At 38.7% G+C, this 19997-nt stretch overlaps 1 protein-coding gene across 1 annotated transcript; it reads right to left on the bottom strand.

Moving 5' to 3' along the window:
• Positions 1 to 302: 302 nt before the first annotated feature.
• On the bottom strand, positions 303 to 3014 carry LOC149233053 (protein kinase STUNTED-like). The gene is made up of 6 exons (XM_089382083.1): positions 2344 to 3014; positions 1967 to 2215; positions 1635 to 1795; positions 1167 to 1322; positions 915 to 1064; positions 303 to 708 (listed from the first exon to the last, which is right to left on the bottom strand). Exons 1-6 carry the CDS (start codon positions 2564 to 2566, stop codon positions 436 to 438), a joined length of 1212 nt encoding a protein of 403 aa, XP_089238209.1. The 5' UTR covers positions 2567 to 3014; the 3' UTR covers positions 303 to 435.
• Positions 3015 to 19997: the final 16983 nt, after the last annotated feature.

Raw genomic sequence — 19997 nt, 5'->3', positions numbered from 1 at the left:
AAGTTACTCTTCTTGGTACTTGTCTACCCAGAGCAGTGTAATGAACACCGTAGATCCATTTTCACTATTTACATGAGATTGACAGTAAAAAGTAGAAATGTGGACACGACACTGAAAAAATCAGCATGCGAACAAAAGATGCCAACTAGTCAAACATTGCTCAGATCTGCAACCAAGATAATGGAGTACTGACATCTTGATCTTCCTTTCCGCCCATGAGCTTGCTTCTAACTTCAAGGAATGCTTTAACGAAGTCAATGTTATTGTTCAATCCCCTAGTTTTCATACAACCTTATCTATTCTTTGAGGTCTAGCATAATACGTCACATTCCTGGCCATATAAGAATATGAAACCACTGTGGCCATGGGAAACTTATAAAGCAACCATAAACAAATGTATTGCTGGCAACAAAACTCACTTCTTTTAATCTTGAATTAAAAGCTTGATGAATTGCTACATCGGCGCAGTCCGTAATCTTCCAAAGAATTGTTTGTTGGCAAAATGCCCACACTATGATCTGTGCTACTAAGTGATACCGTATCATCATCCACCCCAAGCATGGCAAGGGTGAGATGGGTTTGTATATCATGCCCCCCCTGATTTTCTACAATGTCATCCTCATCTGAAGTATCCATATCCTTGATCATTGTATTCTGGCACCACGCCCAGTCAGTCCTCTCATCTTCTCCTTGTAGTAGTTTTAAAATCTGCCATTAATCATATCTTGGTATTAAAGAGTAAGCAGAGATGAACAGATGTGGTTAACATAGAGTGTTTTATAGCTAAAAGAAAATGTAAGAGAAATTGCACCCTAAAGTAATTTTTGCAGGTAAAGAATACCCTCAAAAAACACACGAGGTAGTAAAAACAAGCCCCTGAAGCATATAGAAATGAATAGAGGAAGATAAATTACTCGGCTCATGCAAGGACGGTAATGAGATGTTTCCCTTAGACAAAGCGTAGCAGCAAGCATCATTCTATGCATTTCATTTGTATCATAAACATTTTGCAAACATTTGTCAGCAAGACTTTCCATATTCCCATCCTGTAAGAGTGGTCTTGCCTGGTTTCAACATTTACAGAAGGTTAAACATGAGCCCCTAATAAGGATAATCAATATAAATAAACATGAAGAAGAGAGTCAACTGTAAAAACCAGGACTTACCCACATAATCAGGCTTTCTTGACCCTTGGGACTTGCTGTATCAATTGGCTTCCTTCCAGTTATTAGCTCAAGAAGGACCACACCAAATGCATACACATCCGTCTTCTCATTAACCTTTCCATAAACAAAGTATTCTGGAGAAAGATACCTGTCAAACTACAATCACAATTAGTGAATTTACAAATTGGATAGCTTTAATCTGAAAATGGCCAATCGAAACTGGGAAGATGCTTACATACCCAAATGTTCCTAAAACATCGCTGCAAGTGATATATGAAGATGTTGGTGCCCACCTTGCTAGCCCAAAATATGACAACTATTATAATAACACGCACATTAATTCTGTTGAAATTTTTCATTAGTGCAGAATTCCAAGTTTCAGTTTACAAGTCTAGATCACTAAGATCTCTTCAAATACTGAATTGTGCAATTTAGTCTTGATTCTTCTTGCAGTAAAAAGATTTATACCTGTGGTTCAAACTCTTCAAAAAGCAAGATATTGGAAGACTTTACATCTCCATGAATGACAGATTGAGAAAAGCCATTATGCAAGTAATCTAATGCTTCAGCAACTCCTACAGCCACTTTTAATCGCACTTTCCAAGGAAGTATTGGCTTTTCCTCTCCTCCTGAAAAATATATACATAGTCAATAGCTAGGACTATAATCAAATCTCAGAAAAGAGAAAATGAAAGACCCTGCCATACAATACATAACACTATGATGCTTAAAACGTACTACTGCTTAATATTTCTACATGATTTCATGATTCTTAAAATGCAATACTATTGAGTATATACCATGGAGATTCTCTTCAAGGTTTCCTCTGGATACAAAATTATACACCAGAAGGCGGTTAAGGCCTTCTGCACAGTAACCGATAAGTGTAATGACATGGTTGTGCTTCAATAGAGTAAGAATCTCAACTTCAGAAAGAAGCTCTTGCTCTGTTTTGGATGATGAATTCAAGATTTTCACTGCCACCGATTGTCCATCAGGAAGAAATCCTCTGTACACCTTACTGCAGCCTCCTCTTCCTATAAAATTCCCTGCAAGAATAAGGATGTTACATAATTGAATTGAGTTCACAAGGTTAATATACATTTCAAGGGAAATTTCCCATTCAAAACAGAAGCACAGAAATGAAAAACTCCATGAGGAAAACTACAAATGCAACCTGTTGAAAAACCAGAAGTAGCAGATTGCAACTCCTGATATGTAAAATGCCTGCAGGTTTTACTTTGACAAAGGAACTCTAATCTCCTTGCCAAACAATTTTCTTCTCGATCAGAATCATTCTGCTGACTGCAAGGAAACCCTTCTTCTTTAGAGCATGCTTCAATTGGTGCTACCTCATTTGAAGACCGAGCTTCATGTTCATAGTTGCAAACCTTCTGCATAATCTGTCCTTTCAAATGAAGCTCTCCAGTTGCCTGTGTAAGCCTATTTGGCAACTGTAGTGCCCATTCAACTACAGATGTTTGTTTTGATGTAGACTGTGGAGTAGGAAGCTTGGTCAGTGAATCGGCTCCACGTAAGAGGGGCCATCCAGGTACTGATTCTCCTTTCTCTGTAATCAGTCCCGAAGTCGCCCTTTTGGGAACCTTTTGGTTAAGAACTACCCACTACTAACCAGTTCTCATGGATGCCATAACAAAAGGGAGAAGCATGCCAAGGAAAATGGCATGAGTAAAGAAGAAATTGAAAAGGAGATTTATGAGTTGAAGGAGAGATTCAACATAGTCAAAATGAGGCTTGAAAGAGAATACCAAAGGTAGAGATGGGACCTAAGGAAGAAGGCCAAATTACTTGTCAGAAAAAAGATTTTAAGAGGAAGACCCCTAAAGCTAGAAAGCTAGGGAGGAAGATGAAGCACCTGTTGAGCCTAAAGTTGAATTAGTTCACTATTTTGAACCAGAGCAGGGAATAGTCCTTGATGATGAGGAAGATGTTGAAGAGAGACTATCAGAGAGTCTCATGGACTGCATAAAGAGTTCAAATCAACATATGGATTTGTTGATAGAAGATATGGTGGAAAAAGCATCATAACAGTAGAGGGAGATACACAAAGAGGATGTCGATGAGACAATAAATGAAAGTCTCATGGGAGGTTAGCTAGAAGTGCTCGTAACATATATACCATATGGGGCTAAAGAGCTTGGTGATTATGATACTGATGCTATGTGTATAGATGCAGATGATAAGGATTTTCAAGAGGGACAATCATTCATAGTTGTCATAAGAATAGAAGAAAGAGAAGGAGTACCTTCATAAAGCATGGAAGGAAGACAAAATTTGATGTTGGAGGCATCAGAAGAGGCCAGGTAACCTTTTATTTTTAAAATTGGTGAATTTTATGTGAATGCATGCTTTGCATGTGAGGAGAATGGACAACTGGTCCAAAAGGAGAACGAGAGCACTAAATTGATCCAAGAAATCCAAATTGAGGTAGTAGATGCTAGACAATCCTCAAGGAAGGATGAGTTTCCAAAAGGAAAAAACAATGCATAATGAAGCCAAGATAACCTTGCAAGCAATTTTCAGAAGTGACCATGGATCCTAGCAGCCATGTGAAAGATGGATAACAAAACCAAGTTTATGTTAAGACAAGGAAGGAGGCAAAATTATCCCTCAAATGTCATTAAGGAGGAGGCCTTGAACAATCAAAGAATGCATCTATAAGAGAGAAATTGTAGAAGAGGGGATGAACAACATCATGATGCAATGTTCTTTAGAGATCGGTTGATCAATCCAAGGTTTAAGGATTGGCTTGAGTAACATTGTTCAAAGAATGCAATCAATAAGACAAAGGTGTCGAGCTTATTGCTGCAACTGGAGAGCTTGGTTCAACAACAAGAATTATGAATGTTGGCACCCAAGGTATAGTACAATTAACCACAAAGAGAGACTCATTGTACTTAGTTGTAATATATAGACTGTTGTATAGACACTCTATATAACAATGCAATTTGTCTTATAGCTTTACTAATTCTTTAGCAACAGTGCAATTTGTCTTCTTACCCTCCACAAGTCTTAACAATCAATTCTTCAATTATATGTTTAGCACCCTTCACTTGAAGATAGGATAATTCTTCCCATCAAGCTTAACGTTGGGTAGAGGGATGCTTTAAGATGAAGCTATCCTCCCCCTTGCTCAACAATTCTCTACAGATCTCAGAACAGAACCAAAGGTAATCTCAGGAACAGCGTACTATACTACTATGACAAAGAACCACAATTCTGAAAGAAACATCAGTTTGGTTAGGATCTTCAAACAGCTACCAAGGAATCAAGCAAATGCTGCTCTGCAATTCCAAGACTTCAAGTATCCAGATGCATTGCATTGCTCTATGGCACATCAATGCAATTAATTAAGCATAGAAATAACATCTCTATGTAGCGGCACTTAAAATATTACAAAAGGTGATCATTCACTGAGGTACATTCCAAAAAATATATAATTATTGTTGCCACATCATCCAGATTTAGAATAATAATCTATTGGAATGGACACATTGATAAAAATTCCATTGTTGAGTTTGGGTTTGAGTTATTTCTTCCTCTAACTACTCTCCAAAGCTAACTATTCAAACCAAGTCACCCTTCAATGACATACAACTCACAAGGTTCTCAAAGGCAGAAAAATCAAAAGCGTATAACAGTTAATATGTCCTTTACTGCTCCATTTTCAGGTGAAAGATTCTCAGTAATATAAACAGATCTTCCAATAGTCAACATGTAACAACAACCAAGAAAATATAGGAATCCACCAATAAACTATAATGCAAGGTCTTTTTTCTCTTTTCGAAAGGTTTCCATGAAAAACTTGTTCAAATTCATTTGTAGAGTAAGCACATAAAACGTTACTGTAATTAACCTTGAGCATGGAACATAATTCTTCTTAATCTCCATGATATTCAAGAATCAAACTCCATTGGCAGCATTGGCTTCAACACGTCTTCCTTTTATCCCTTCAAAGCTGCCATGGGTCATGATGGCTTGATCAATGATCACATGCTCTTAAGACCAACAGTCTATACATAATTAGACTACAGTCTATACAACAGTCTATACAGACACTGTGTTCAATCCAGATTTTGATTACAAACACCATTGAGGCCATACGGTATCTCCAATTTTTCACATCATTGAGGTCATCAGTATCTCCAGTTTCAAACAGCATTCAGGCCACATTTGCTTCAAAGTGCTTACAAGTATTGTCAAACGGCAGTACATTCTAAATTTACTCATATTACACTTGAGAACTAGAACACATACCGCTTGAGAAGAGAGCTGCTGCCGCTTCAAGTACCTCAAGTGTAATATGAGTAAAGTTAGGCCTAAGCACCTTTATTATTGAGATTGAGTGCTTTCAAATACCAGGAGACAGGTGTGTGTGTTGACTTCAAGTTTGGCCTGGGAGAATTATTACACACAGATTCTGTGAGGTTTCAAGGCACAGTGGGAACAAATCTTCAACTAAGGAGGTTGAGAACTGTCTAGTGACCTAGAACAACTAAGTGGGTTATGCGAAGATATTTATTAAGGGTGGTTGTGTTGAAGGTAGTAGGGAGGTTTAGAACGCAAGACAGGGGCGAGTATAGTCACTGTGAGAAAGAACTTGTGGAAAATCTGGGAAAATCAAGATTGTTTGTTATGTCAAAGGTCAAAGGAATAGAGCAATTGACTAGTGGGTCATAACGTAAGGTTCCACAGTTAAGGCTGCTAGAAAAAGGGACCGGAAGAGCCAAAAATGGGAAGGTGAATGAATGAGATGGACTACGTTGAATGATGGAAATATGAGAGTAGCCAAAAGGTATGCATTAAGTGGTACTAGAGCAATATTGATGCTCTTGGGGATTGACAAGTGATTGAGGAGGTTTCTGCAATGAACCAAAAAGATTTATAAGATTGCTCGTGAAGAAGAGACATCAAAGTTGAGACAAAGAAACCAAGAAAATTTTGGGCAAGAGGAACCTAAGAAAAAAAGTGAGGAGAGAAAGAGATTGAGAACGGAATACAAGATTGGAGCATATTGAAGAAGTACCAACCAAGTGTAGAGCTAGGAAGAACTGAGATATTGAGACCTCAGAGGTTAAGGAACTAGTAGGTAACTGGTTTGTATTTTTTTTTAAATGTATACAAGGAGTTAATCCTTACAGTGGTAATAGTAGAAGGAGTGGTAACAGAGGACCAATAAAGTTCTTAAAGTGTATGGCAAGAAACTTACGACAAATAGGCTACAAAACAAAACATAGAAGGTTTCTAGCTGAGGTCCTCAAAGAGAAGAGAACAAGTGGAGTTCTCAAAAGGTGAGAAAAGTGTAGAAGCCATAGAAGACCAGAGCATGCTCAAGTGGGTTCCAGAGGAGGGAACCAGAGGAATACCAAAAGCCTAGGTTGAGGTGAAGTGGGTGAGATATTGGGTAACAAGTGATGGAGAAGAATTGTTAAAGGGGCTTGAGTGTAGCTCACAATGAGCAAGAGAAAGCTCACAAGAAAGGAGGAAAGAAGATGGCTACTGATGGACATAATTCAAAGAGAGGCCATAACAAAAGGGAGAAGCATGCCAAGGAAAATGGCATGAGTAAAGAAGAAATTGAAAAGGAGATTTATGAGTTGAAGGAGAGATTCAACATAGTCAAAATGAGGCTTGAAAGAGAATACCAAAGGTAGAGATGGGACCTAAGGAAGAAGGCCAAATTACTTGTCAGAAAAAAGATTTTAAGAGGAAGCCCCCTAAAGCTAGAAAGCTAGGGAGGAAGATGAAGCACCTGTTGAGCCTAAAGTTGAATTAGTTCACTATTTTGAACCAGAGAAGGGAATAGTCCTTGATGATGAGGAAGATGTTGAAGAGAGACTATAAGAGAGTCTCATGGACTGCATAAAGAGTTCAAATCAACATATGGATTTGTTGATAGAAGATATGGTGGAAAAAGCATCATAACAGTAGAGGGAGCTACACAAAGAGGATGTCGATGAGACAATAAATGAAAGTCTCATGGGAGGTTAGCTAGAAGTGCTCGTAACACTAACATATATACCATATGGGGCTAAAGAGCTTGGTGATTATGATACTGATGCTATGTGTATAGATGTAGATGATAAGGATTTTCAAGAGGGACAATCATTCATAGTTGTCATAAGAATAGAAGAAAGAGAAGGAGTACCTTCCTAAAGCATGGAAGGAAGACAAAATTTGATGTTGGAGGCATCAGAAGAGGCCAGGTAACCTTTTATTTTTAAAATTGGTGAATTTTATGTGAATGCATGCTTTTCAAGTGAGGAGAATGGACAACTGGTCCAAAAGGAGAACGAGAGCACTAAAGAACTGAGTACAACGGCAGGCAAATGTTACTAGATAGGAGGTGGTTCAAGCAGACACGCCACCTTATGTTCCAGCCATTCTCTATTTAGCTCTACTGGCTTTCTTATACCTATACCAGAAACCCGAGCCCACTAGGAAGCCTTTCGCTCTTTTAGATCGTGTAATGCAATCTCAGATCTTCACTTCCTATGCCCTGAAACCAACCCTATATCTGTGTCCTGGCACTTCATAGAAGAAGCATTAAGGAAAGGCTATCCCGGTTGGGTGCTGCTGGTTTGAAAGAGCAAACCTACATCAACTCTAAAATCATCACTTACATCTGATCAGACCATCTCATTGACTAGAGAGATTGAATCCACTAGACTACCATCGATAAACAATCAACAAAACATCAACTAGCTATCACATAAAAGAAACCAAAAGACACTTACCACTCCCACCGGCCGGCTGATGGAAATGGACTGACTACCGGAGATATTCGTGTTATTTCGTCTACACTGGTTTGTACACGAATGTGTGGGTTATACCGAGTACTTGGTGAATTATAAACCGCTGCAAATAAGAAACAAGTTCCATGAGTATAAAATCAACAAATACAAATGAATATTACATTTTTTATCATCACCCAACGAACAAGAACCAAAAAAAACTCAAGTCTAAGGGAAGGTAAAGAAGTACCATGAACAGGTATACCCCATCTTCCGGAAAGCAATTGCAATCCCCGAGAAAAGAAATCATGAGCCGTTCAAATCCAAGAAACCCAAAACCAGAGAAGAATAAGCTGATTGAAATCTGAAAATGCAAGAATATCCCATCGAAACTGTTGCTGCTAGATTTGTGAACTAGGATGAAAAAACTTATTTCAAAACCATTTTTATACAGGGACCCAGGGAGCCATATACACCAAAACAGCGGGCTGAATCCGTCAAAACAGGGAGCCGCCCTCCATTTCAAAATAAATCTAACATCCATGACCAAATCGACCCTCATCCCATGACCAAATCGACCCTCACAAACCACTCCCAGGACCAAATCGACCCTCAAAAACCACTCTCAGACCAGAAAACCCAAACTGTAAATCAAAATGGTGGCGATTTTGATCAAATACGATTCCGCAAATATCAAAATGGGGCTATTTTGATCAAATCCGATTCGGTTAGTTTATCCGCCCTGGGCTAAAATAAAAAAATAAATTAATTTTTAAATAAAATATGGGCTAATTATATAAAAAAAAATTATTATTTTAATTAAAAATTCGCCCCATTAAAATATAAAAGGCCTTAAATTTCGCCTTTGGGCTATTATTCGCCCCTAAAATTAACCTTGGTCCTCAACATGCTCCATCATTGAACCCTTTTGTTTGAGATTTATCAATTAGCTAGAAAAAGTGTTGCTTTTTGTATCCTCATAATGTGCTATCATTTCATCTGTAAAAATAGCCCAAGTGACAATTTGTTTACAAGAGCAAAGCCATCGATACCATACAAACTGATTTGGCTCCAAATATAAAGTTGCATTGTGTAACTTTTGTGTGTTTTGCACATTATGGAGATCGAAAAATTGCTCCATCTGTAGTATCCATGTTCGGGATCCTTGCCATCAAACTTCCTCATATCGATTTTTGGAACATGGTGGTTCTTCAATCCAATGTTAGAGTCTATGAAATCATGATTAACATTTATTTTGTTTTCATCATGAGTTTCCTTTACTACCCTTTCACCATTAGTAAGAATTTCTTGTAGAAACTTTTTCAAATCTGTCTTCAAATCTTCCATGCCTTTCTTTAAATCATCCATATTAGCTTCCACACCATATTAGCTTCCACACCATCCATCTTAGCTTCCACGTCATTCATCTTAGCTTCCACACCTTTCTTTAAACCATCCATCTTAGCTTCCATGCCATACATCTTAGCTTCTACGTCTTTCTTTAAAACATCCATCTTAGCTTCCACACCATACATCTTAGCTTCTACATCTTTCTTTAAACTGTTAGTGTCGGTCTTGAAGCCCTCCATCAGTGATCAAAGCTCTTTGCATTTGCATAGGTAGGTGTCTCATCAGTGTTAAGTTTTGCATCCCGTTAGGCATGCCATAACCCTGATGGAGGAGCTGGTTTATTTATAGCCCTCTTGGTTTTGCTGGATCAGGTCATATCAGTCATTAAGCTCTTTCAAGCTTGTCTTGTTTTGTCTTGAGGTCAAACGTCCTAGGTCTAGGGTTTTGGTCATTTATCTCTGCAAGGTCATGTCTTTGAAAGTCCTTGAGTGCCCAGCAAGCCAGAGGGAGGATTGTAAACATGTTTCTTTGATATTTTCATCATGTACAGTTCATTTTTAACCTTGGATTTAAAAACTTTGTTTTTAAAGCCAAGGTCATGTTAAATTTTTGTAAAAAAAATGAAATTCCAAAAAATCTTCAAAAGGGCAGCAGTAACCCTGGTCCCCTTGCCAAAGTCCCTCAGATGATCTACCTGCAAAAAGAATCAAGTCAAAGCACTCAATGAGTCAAATTCAGGATAAAGGAAACCAAAAATCAGTGTTATAAAGTGTCAAAAGAAAAAACATTAGAAAGTGGGTTTGTAAATGAAATTTTTTCAAATGAGACTTATAAAAGCCCAAATTCCCTCCTTTCACTCTCATTGTGCATTCTAACGCTTGCAAGAGAGATAGAGAGAGTGATTGAGAGAAAGGAGCGAAAGAGGAGCAATTTCGGGCAGCAGAGAGGGGCGCGACCCGTCGAACCAGGTGCGCGACCCGTTGAGAGCTCTTCCGCAGTTCAGAAAAGCAACGTGCGCGACCCGTTGGGAGGGGCGCGACCCGTTGGGCGGCCTGCGCGACCCGTTGAACTGTTTTGCTGCAAACTTCAAACAAAATTACCCAATCTTTCTCCAAGCCACAAATTTGTTCGAGGTAGGTGGTCTAATCTTAAAAAGCTTGTTGGTTATGAATGGTGGATGTCTTGAAAATGTTTGAATGATCAAATCATGCAAGTGAAAAGACATTATATGGCTGCAATGTTAATGAGCAAACTGTGCTAGGGTTTATGTTGTTTCAAGCTATTTTTCCCTTTGGTTTGTTTCCCTCCTTTCCCTTTCACTCACACTTATATGTTCATCTCCTTTCCCATATTATTTTACAAATGAAATGCAAATCTTTCCCCATCCCTAATGACTAAAAATGTAAACCCTACCCCTTTCCCAAAGCATACAAAACCCTAATTTCCCTCTACCATATACATGTGTAAACAAAGGAAAAATTCATGTGAAAACAAAAGAAAATGTTGATGAATATATCAGCAGGTTTTGTGTATGGTTTCCCTATTTCCCCTATTAATACATGTATGCATATTCCCATGTTCACTTTCATACATGTTTTTTCCCATATGTAATGATCTTTGCAAATGATTTCCCAATTACAAATATGTGTTCCTATATGCATAATGATTTGCAAAATTTCCCTTAAAAATTCCCTGTAATATTTATATATTCCCATTCCTTGTTAAAAGATCCCTCCCCTAACATTTCCCTCATGTCTTTTTCCCCTTGAAACAGCATAGAGTTTAGCACTTTTTGCAGGCAGAGACAGCAGTTTAGTTTGTCCACTTTGCTCCTAAACCATGTCAGAAACTGAAACTTATGAGCAAAGTGATGACCATTCATCATCTACAGAGGCTGAGGTACAGAGGAGGCCTCGTAAGGGTGGTAAGGGTGGACATCATAAGCGAGAGGAGCCCACCTCTTTGGCAGAATTACAGGCCTGTCCTATGGCAGTCACTTGTTTTCGGTACATGTCTTATTATGAGTTCTGTGAGAGGATTTCTCGGATTCAGCACCATAGAGAGTTGGCCCGCTTGTTTGTTTTACACCTCCATGATGGACATGTCACTCTGGCAGGGGTGAACTTTACATTGACACCCGAGGTGATCTCACAGGCTACAGGGATACCGAATGTGGGTGAGGTGTGGCCTAAGCACAGGTTGCTAGATTTTGTTCACTTTGAGCCCTATGTCCGGCCACCATTAGTGAGACATTTGGCGGGTGTTTTTCCATTCAGATTTCTCCGGAGCGAGTATGCTCCCATAATGAGGCTTATTATGCATTATTTTACCTGTGAGGGCAGATTTTCACAGGTGTACTCATATCACATTCGCCTTTTGATGCATTTCACCCGAGTGAGGATGATGAACATCCCGGTCTTCTTCTTTCATAACATTCATAGGATGGTGCCCATGTTGCAGAAGAAGACCCCGGCCCAGTAGTACAGGAGCTTATGTCATTATGGTTTGATTCAGCTCATAGTCTCACATCAGTTGACTCAGCAGGGCATCTCATGGGAGGAGTTCATCTCTCGTGAGTTTTTCACAGTGCCACCTCAGCCACATCATGAGGTCATTCATGAGGAGGGAGGACCATCTCAGCAGCCTGATGTTCCGGTCACCCGACATGTCAGCTCTACACCTCTGGTCACCTATCAGAAAGGCCCAAGGGCCTTATTTGCAGCAACTAGGCGAGTACTATCTCCACAGCAGGTGGAAGGGGTCTCGCCTTCATCATCAGCTCAGCGAGTGTTATCTCCACATCAGGTGGAAGGGGCCTCGCTCTCTTCATCAGCACAGGCAGCACAGAGGGGCAAACAGCCCATGATTCATGAGGGTCCATCAGGAGTCCCAGACACCGAGGTCATTGATCTTGAGGGCAGTTCTCCTAGCCGAGAGGCAAAGGAGATCATTCAGCATCTCAGGGCTGAAAATGATGCTTTGCAGAGGAGACTTGAGGGTGCCCAATGGACTATCACTTACCTGGAGCAGCGGAACAAACAGTTGGAGGAGGAGAAAGCACTTGATGAGTTATGGAGGATTCGTAGTGACCGAGTCTTGAACCGAAGAAGACCCGGTGATCCATTGCCTGCAGACCGAGAGTCAATGCTCATCCAGGTGAATGCATACTTAGAGAGGCTGTTGGCTAAGGCCAACCAAGAGAAAACGTTGCTGAGGAATATGAAAAATCATTATTGGGCAAGGATGCATGTATGCAAAGCCAAAATGAAAGTTTTTCAAAGGAGGTTGACCGAGGCTCAAAAACAAAGAAAGAAGCCAAATCCCCTCCGTATCTTGGCTGAGGCTTCACTCAAGGATCATGGCACTCATTAGCCTAGCCATAGCTCAAATCCCCAAATTTTTGATAATTTTGGGTAATTTTGGCAATTTTTGGAAATTTAGAGGTTTTGGCTCCTCAACGGGTCTCACCCCCGGTGAGACCCTTTGTCATGGCAGCTCCTTTTTTCAAAAACTCAGCATTTCTAGATTTTTTATGCAAAGTTACATATGCCTATGGATGGACTTGAGTTTTTATGGAGTTTTGAGCCTCCAGAAGGTCAAAATACATGCAAAATTTGACTTTCTGCCCCTTTTTTGAGTTGCAGAAAGCTGTCTTGGGAGAATTAAGCTTTGACAGGGAAAATTACCTCCAAATTCAAAAATTCCAGTTGGGTTGGAAATTAGACTCACAGACCTTTCCAACGAGCTATCCTGTACCCAATTCTAACACCTGCAAGTGCCTCAAACAGAGCTCCCAATGTGCGCGACCCGTTGAGCAGGGGGGCGCGACCCGTTGAGCAGATTTTGCCAAAATTGACTTGTTCAGCCCAGAAAACGCAGATTTGACTCTTTTTGACTTTTTGAGGTTAATGATGGTCCTCTCGGATGTAATTGTGACACTTTTTAGCTACTTTTACTCTTGTTTAACTCTTCTAGAAGATTCATTCATGTAATGGGTAAATATGTAATGAATGGATTGGTTTCCAAGTTTATAGAGGCAAGTTGTTTTGACTGCCTAATTTGTAGTGCTTAGTTTAGAAGTGGTTGAAACAGCTCCTAGGATAGTGAGCTCGACCCATGGAGGCAGGGAAAGAGGTTAGATCATCTATATTATGTACTTTTTTGCTCATTTTCATGGTTGGACTCTTGAGGGAGAAGCTATCATTGTATTATTTCACTGTATCTCTGCAATTTTTGGCTAAGGAAGACCAGGGTTTTGCAGTCATCTTTGGGATTCTTGTGGAATCATGTGTTGATGGTGTGTTTCTTCATGTTCTTGTAAGCTTTTTTATGTGATTCATTTCCTTTCTTTACTGCTGCACATTAAACAAATGAAGTGTTAAAGTATGAATTCATGCTAGCCATGCTCTGCTTTTAAATTTGTTTAATTTCAATGTTTTCTACTGTCTAAATGGAATTCAAAGTCATTGTTTGCTCTCTTTAGCTCCTCATTTTTCATTCCTGATCATCCATCTCAAGTTAAGGCATCAATACTGTTTCCTACCTCGCCCCAAGGAACCCCCTGCAGAAACTGTGTCCAATCCCCGCACCCAAAATTGCAATTCCTCAATTTGCCACCAAAAACCCTAAAAACCCCAAATCAACCTTTTGAATCAGTTTACTAGCCTAATATCAGTGTTACCTTGTTGGTCATCTCATCCCATTGAAGATCTACCGAGATAGACCGGAGAGAGCCTTCTCCTACCCCATAGGGCTAGCTACGAGGCTGAATGGTTTGATGTAGCCTTGAGGTTTACCTTTCTCAGCCTGAGGTGAAATTTCAAGCGCTAACATAAACCATCCATATTAGCTTCTGTTACTTTTTGTGCGAGTGAAATTTGTTTCACTTGGTCTCGTAATTTTGATATATCATGTTGCATTTCTTCCTCTTCTTCATGAGTCACGCTAGAGCTTTTAGGATGCTTACTAGGTTTTTCCATTTTCTTTCTTTGGGGAATCAATTACCGATAATAATGCTTCACTATGCCCTTTGAATTCCTTCAAACTAATTTTTCAAACCAATCTTATGCAAAAAAATTAAAAAAAACTACACACATTTTTTCACTTTGTAGGAGCTCGATATTGAATATGATGTATCTCTGTAATTTTTTATCTCAAAGGTCTGAAATTTCTTCCAGTGGTAACCCTCTGAGTAATATTTCTAACCCTGCAAGTCTGATCAAGATTGAATTCTCCAATGAAGAGTTATGCCAAATCTCCCACAATGACCTGAGTATAGACGGGTTCAGTAGAACGAATTTGTATGACATGCCGTAGGTCACTGTTTCAACCTTAGGTTCTACAAATGATACCCAAATAAACTATAGTCCGTCCTCTTTCTATAACTTCTTACGAAAATTCAATCTGATGCTTAGAGCGAATGTTATGACGACTTTCCCAAGGTCACCTATTTGGAATGTAATTCGGGGGTCTGCCAAAACCCTAACTTCCTCAGATTATATCTCCAAAAATATAGCGAGAAAAGATCTAAAATTTAGGCCTGAGGCTCAGAGAGATTTCATCTCAAATGGGGTTTTTTTTAGCTTCTAAAACATTGCAAAAAAAACATTATAGCGCAAATTCCACGATGACATGTTTGGAGTAGCGAAACCCTAGAATCCAAAGCTCTCATACCAAATGTTATGAAACCAACTCACAAAAAGATATAAAAGATAGATCAACACCTTAGAAATAAGCCTCTTCAAGGGGGAAACCTCCTTTACATTACACAAATGAACAATTCTTGGATGATTCAAATGACAAAACCTCCTTTCTATATATAGGAGTTTAAGGGGTCACAATATAACCAAAGCCGACCTAACAATAATAATATAAAGGCACAAAAATAACAATAGTGGGATTCTATGGGGCACAATAATAACAATATGGGCACAAAAATAACAATAAGGGATACAAAGACAATAGTAATGGGGTAATCACTAGTATTATAGCGACCTAACAGTTTCCATGAACACTACAATGCTGGGATGTTTAGAAGTTAATTTTGAATTTTGATGCATCCTTGAATCCTTGGAATGTGAGGTATCATCAAAATGATTTTGTTTGAAGTTTTCCTTGACAACATTCTTAGACCTCAATGATCACTTGGAAATATCAAGTAGCTTTGTCAATGAAGACCAAGCTTGTATTGATCTCTATTGTTATGAAGTAAGGGTTGATATTTATATGCCATGAAGGATGAAAATTCATTTGTACAAAATGTGTCATGAAAATTTGTGGAATTTTTCTTAAAGGATTGTATATCTATAACATGTAATCCACCTTGGTATTGGAAGAAGCAACAACATCAGCATAAACCTTGAATTTGGACAATGGACCAAGTGTGTTTAGTTTACTAAATTATGATATAGGTTGGAATCAGTAACCTGTGTAGGACATCTCCTTTGAGTTTAGTACTGCCCTGAAGTTGCAAATCTCTAATGCCACATACTTTTTCATTGCACCATTATGATTATGACTCAATTAAATGAGATGTGGTATAGAACTTTAGAAATATGTAATTTTGATTTAATCTCTAACTATTTCTCCAAGGAAGTTCCTCTCTTAGTCAAAGGGAGTTAAGAAAGGACATTGGAATGAACATAGGGTTGTTGGCATTAATCTTGATATACTTGCTTCAACTAATATTGGATGGAACATCCTAGATTGATTGATGACATGATGGATTTCATCACATATGTTAAAATTTCTATGGTTTAGGGCATGGAAAGAAAATTTTCATATGACAAAGTCTATCGCAAAATAATTGGAGTTTTGTGATTACTATAGGATTTGTGAATAAAATTCTAAAGTTGGATCTAGATCGACGAAACCATGGAAAAGAAGGAAAGGCAAGAACATGCATTAATTTTTTATAAATATGAAGAGTTGGTACTAGATGGATTTCCATGATTTCTGCAAGAAGGCAAGGATCAAGCGGGAGATGAAAAATTCCCTTCAATTCTCAAAGATAAGTATTTCATATCTTCTTGATTATTATTTTATTAGCTACCCTCTTGTCTTTGTTCCTTTTGTTGGATTATAATATTTCTTCCATGACTTACTAATGATGTTTGCAGGTACATTGTGAAGGATGCTAAGACCCTGGTAGCAGATGGAAGCACCAAGAAGAACCAAGAAAATTTCATGGCTAAAGGATTCTCCTAGGATAGTGCACAAACTTAGCTTGATTAATTTATGTTCAAGAGGGAGAAATGGAACACAGCATCTAGAACCATGTCAGATGACCAGAAGAGCTTCTAGTTTAGAGGGAGCAGACAAGCTATCAAGTTCGAAGGATGTTAGTGTGTTAAAGATTTGAAGGAAAGACATTGGTAACTTCCAAAGGGGTCTATAAGAAAATGAAAACATAGAGAAGTACAAAGAAATATTCATGAAAAGTTCCCCAGTAAGAGGGAGAAGATTATGACAAGATATTACTCCAGTTTTCAAGTACAATTCTATTAGAATTATTATTATTGCTTTGAAAATTGCACCAAGTGGATGCGAATATTGCTTTCCTCAATGGTGTAATTAAGGAAGAAGAAGTAGAGCTACCTTCGGGCTTTGAGGCATATGAGAAGAAGTACCATGATTGTAGACTAAAGAAGGCTTTGTACATACCTTAGGCATGGTATTCTTGGTTTGATGGATATCTACAATGGCAGGAATATTTACTTCCCTGATGGAGGGAGATGTCAAGCCCTGATTCAGTGCCAGAGAGAGGTGACCTCTAATTTTGAGATGAAGGATATTTTTTGGATACTTTACTTCTTAGAACTAGAAGTATGGAAGAAACTAGAGGGAGCATCCAGAACAAGATATGTTTCATTTTTAAAGGAAACACCCAATTAGGGTGACCAAAAAATAGTTGTGAAACAACATGTGTTGAGTTATTGGATGTGAATTGAGAATTACAGCGGTAGGGATATACAGATTGAGATTTGGCAGAGATTATGAAGATTAGAAGAGCACATCAAGATGATGATTCATTTTGGATTGTGCTTGGGTAGACATTTGTCACACTCAAGACTATAAATGTTGAGTATATTGCAACTAGTTTGGCAAGTTTTGAAGCAGTGTGGCTTCAATTACTTATCGTGGAATTTTTGATCAGGTGCAGTAGATAACCATGATGATAGGTCGAATCACATTGAGATCAAGTACATAGACATGGTACAAAAGAGAGCAGTGAGGCTCCAATGCATTTATACAATCAAGTAGGATGTTGACATTCTCACAAAGCCTTTGTCCTAGGGTGAAGTTTTTACACTTCAGGGACAAGCTTTAGAATTTTGTACACTTCAGGGACAAGCTTGAGAAGTTTTCACATTTTAGGGACAAGCTTGAGAAGTTTTCACATTTTAGGGACAAGCTTGAGAAGTTTTCACATTTTAGGGACAAGCTTAAGAAGTTTGTATACTTCAAGGACAAGCTTGAGAATTTGATATACTTCAGAGACAAGCTAGAGTAGTTGAGAATGTTTTCCTTGGTTACAGTGAGTGTTGATGTTGTTGCATCAAGGAAAGACATTCTCCCTAGGTCAAGTATTGACTAGGGGCCTATTGTAGCAGCTACAACCCCCCTCCAAAATTTTGCCTATGCTTTGATTTTGGAGCCTTCCTTCCTATCCATAGGAGCTCATCTTGCATTGATCCAGGTATTCATGCTTTGATTGAGACTTATCTTTTCATTTGTGCTTGTGTTTGGTCGACGTTTTCACACTTAGATTATCTTTCTAACTCACAAGCTAATCTCCCAACTTTGTCTCACAACAATTATTGGCTTACCTCTTGAAACTACATAATCCTTGAAGGAAAGAAACCTTGATGATGTGAATTAGAAAGTTCAGATCGGAAGTCACCAGTTCAGACTAGAAGTTAGCCTTGAGCCTAGAAATTGCATGGTCATGGAAGGAAACCCATCATTGAGCCCATAAATTGCGCAATCGCTCACTGAGCTTAGAAATTGTCCAGTACACTGAGCCAAAAAGTTTCCCAGTTCCCCAAAATTTCACAGTCTTTCCCGGTAGTGTGCATGGCAGGTTTCCCCAGAAAAGAAAGAAAAATAAAGGAAAAAGAATCCATAAGAAATAGGGATTTATTTTTAGTATCCCGAAGGAGACACATTGTTATTTTTAGAAGTTTCCGCCAAGTGTCACCTTTTCCTTGATTTTAGGTATGTGCGCCATAAAACCTCATTTGCTAAAATCTAGTTAATTGATAACTCTAGAGCTCATTTGGCATTAAATCGCGAAGCTCTAGCATTCCCAAAGAGATCAAGGGACCTTCGATGGAGTTGTCATCGATTTTCTGGGTGATTTTTTCTTTTATTGTCTTTTGCTGCCTTTTCTATCGCTTTTTGTCGTTTCACTTGTGCGAGTGTTGTTTTCTTATTTATCTTCATGATTGTTGGTTTTTCAACTTTTTTTAGCTTGTATAAGTGTTTTTTCAAGTTATCGTTTGCCTTTCACGAGTGTTTCATCGGTTATCATGTTTTTACATTAATGGTCATAATTGCGGAGACTCTCCTCACATACTTGATTTTCCTTTTGTTTAATCAGTTTATGCACTTGATACACATTGATTCATTCACACTTAGTCAATTTTTCACTCAATCTCACATCATCATTCACTTATGCTCATTTTCCACACTTCCACTGAGCAAATCTGTACTTCCCTTGGCCTAATTTTGCCTTGCCCAACTAGACATTGTGGAATCCTAAGGCTCAAGCCACAAGCTTGGCCTATGGAACTGTGTAGTGCATAGTATAGGCTAGCTCCAACTGTACACTACATAGTCCCAGGAGTCAGCCTGTCACTTTGGCCACTAAAACTGCAGAATGCGCAGTCTCTCCCAGTGTTTCCCCAGGATGGGGCTGCGCATTGTGTAGTCTCAATCCTCAGGCTTCATCCTTTGTTGTTGGGGTTGAACAGTGCATAGTTACCACATGCATCTAGTCCATCTTGTCAATGAAAATTGCATAATTCTCCCCATCAAATGACTAGTTTTCTGCTTGATCATGCCTTGAAAATAGATTTTATAAAGACTAATGTTTGTTTGTCATGAGTGTCTTTCTTGTCCCACAAGCACCAAATTTGTTGAGCACCTCTCTCCTGCAGTCACTGTTACCATGGCACAAAATAGAGATGCTTCAAAAGAGACCACTGAAAGTAGTACTAGGGAAGAAGTTGAGCAAGCGCCATTTAAATTGCCAATATATGCAGACACTCATTTGTTTATAGAAAAGGAGTCAACACTAACATGGCAACAATTCCAATAGTAGTAGCAGAAGGTAGAAATACGGTACAAGATAAGGGAAAGAGAAAGGATGCTAACAGAATAGAGGGAGAACAAATTTGCATTCAATCCTTATGCAAGCAGCTTTGGTAGTGAAAGCGAAGAGGAAGCAGAGGATACAAAGAGCAGAGTGAAAGAAGAGAGAAAAGCAGAGCTTGAAACAAGAAGAACAATAATTGAAGGAAGAACGAGAGTTGAGGATGAAATAACAAGAAGAGAAGCAAAAGAAAGGAGGAGAATAAAGGCAAGGCACCATAAGAGAAGAAACAACGTTGATTCAAGTTAAAAAGCAAGAAAAAAACTAGCTATCAGCAGAGGGAGAGAGTGAACATATGCAAGATTGGGAGCTTATTCAGCCAATTGAAGATCTGATTGAAGTTGCAGACAT

This window comes from Pinus tabuliformis, chromosome J (genome assembly GCF_031772625.1).
Source record: "Pinus tabuliformis cultivar Carrire ecotype Pingquan chromosome J, CPIR1, whole genome shotgun sequence".
NCBI lineage: Eukaryota > Viridiplantae > Streptophyta > Pinopsida > Pinales > Pinaceae > Pinus > Pinus tabuliformis.
This window is presented reverse-complemented; position numbering and strand designations above follow the sequence as displayed.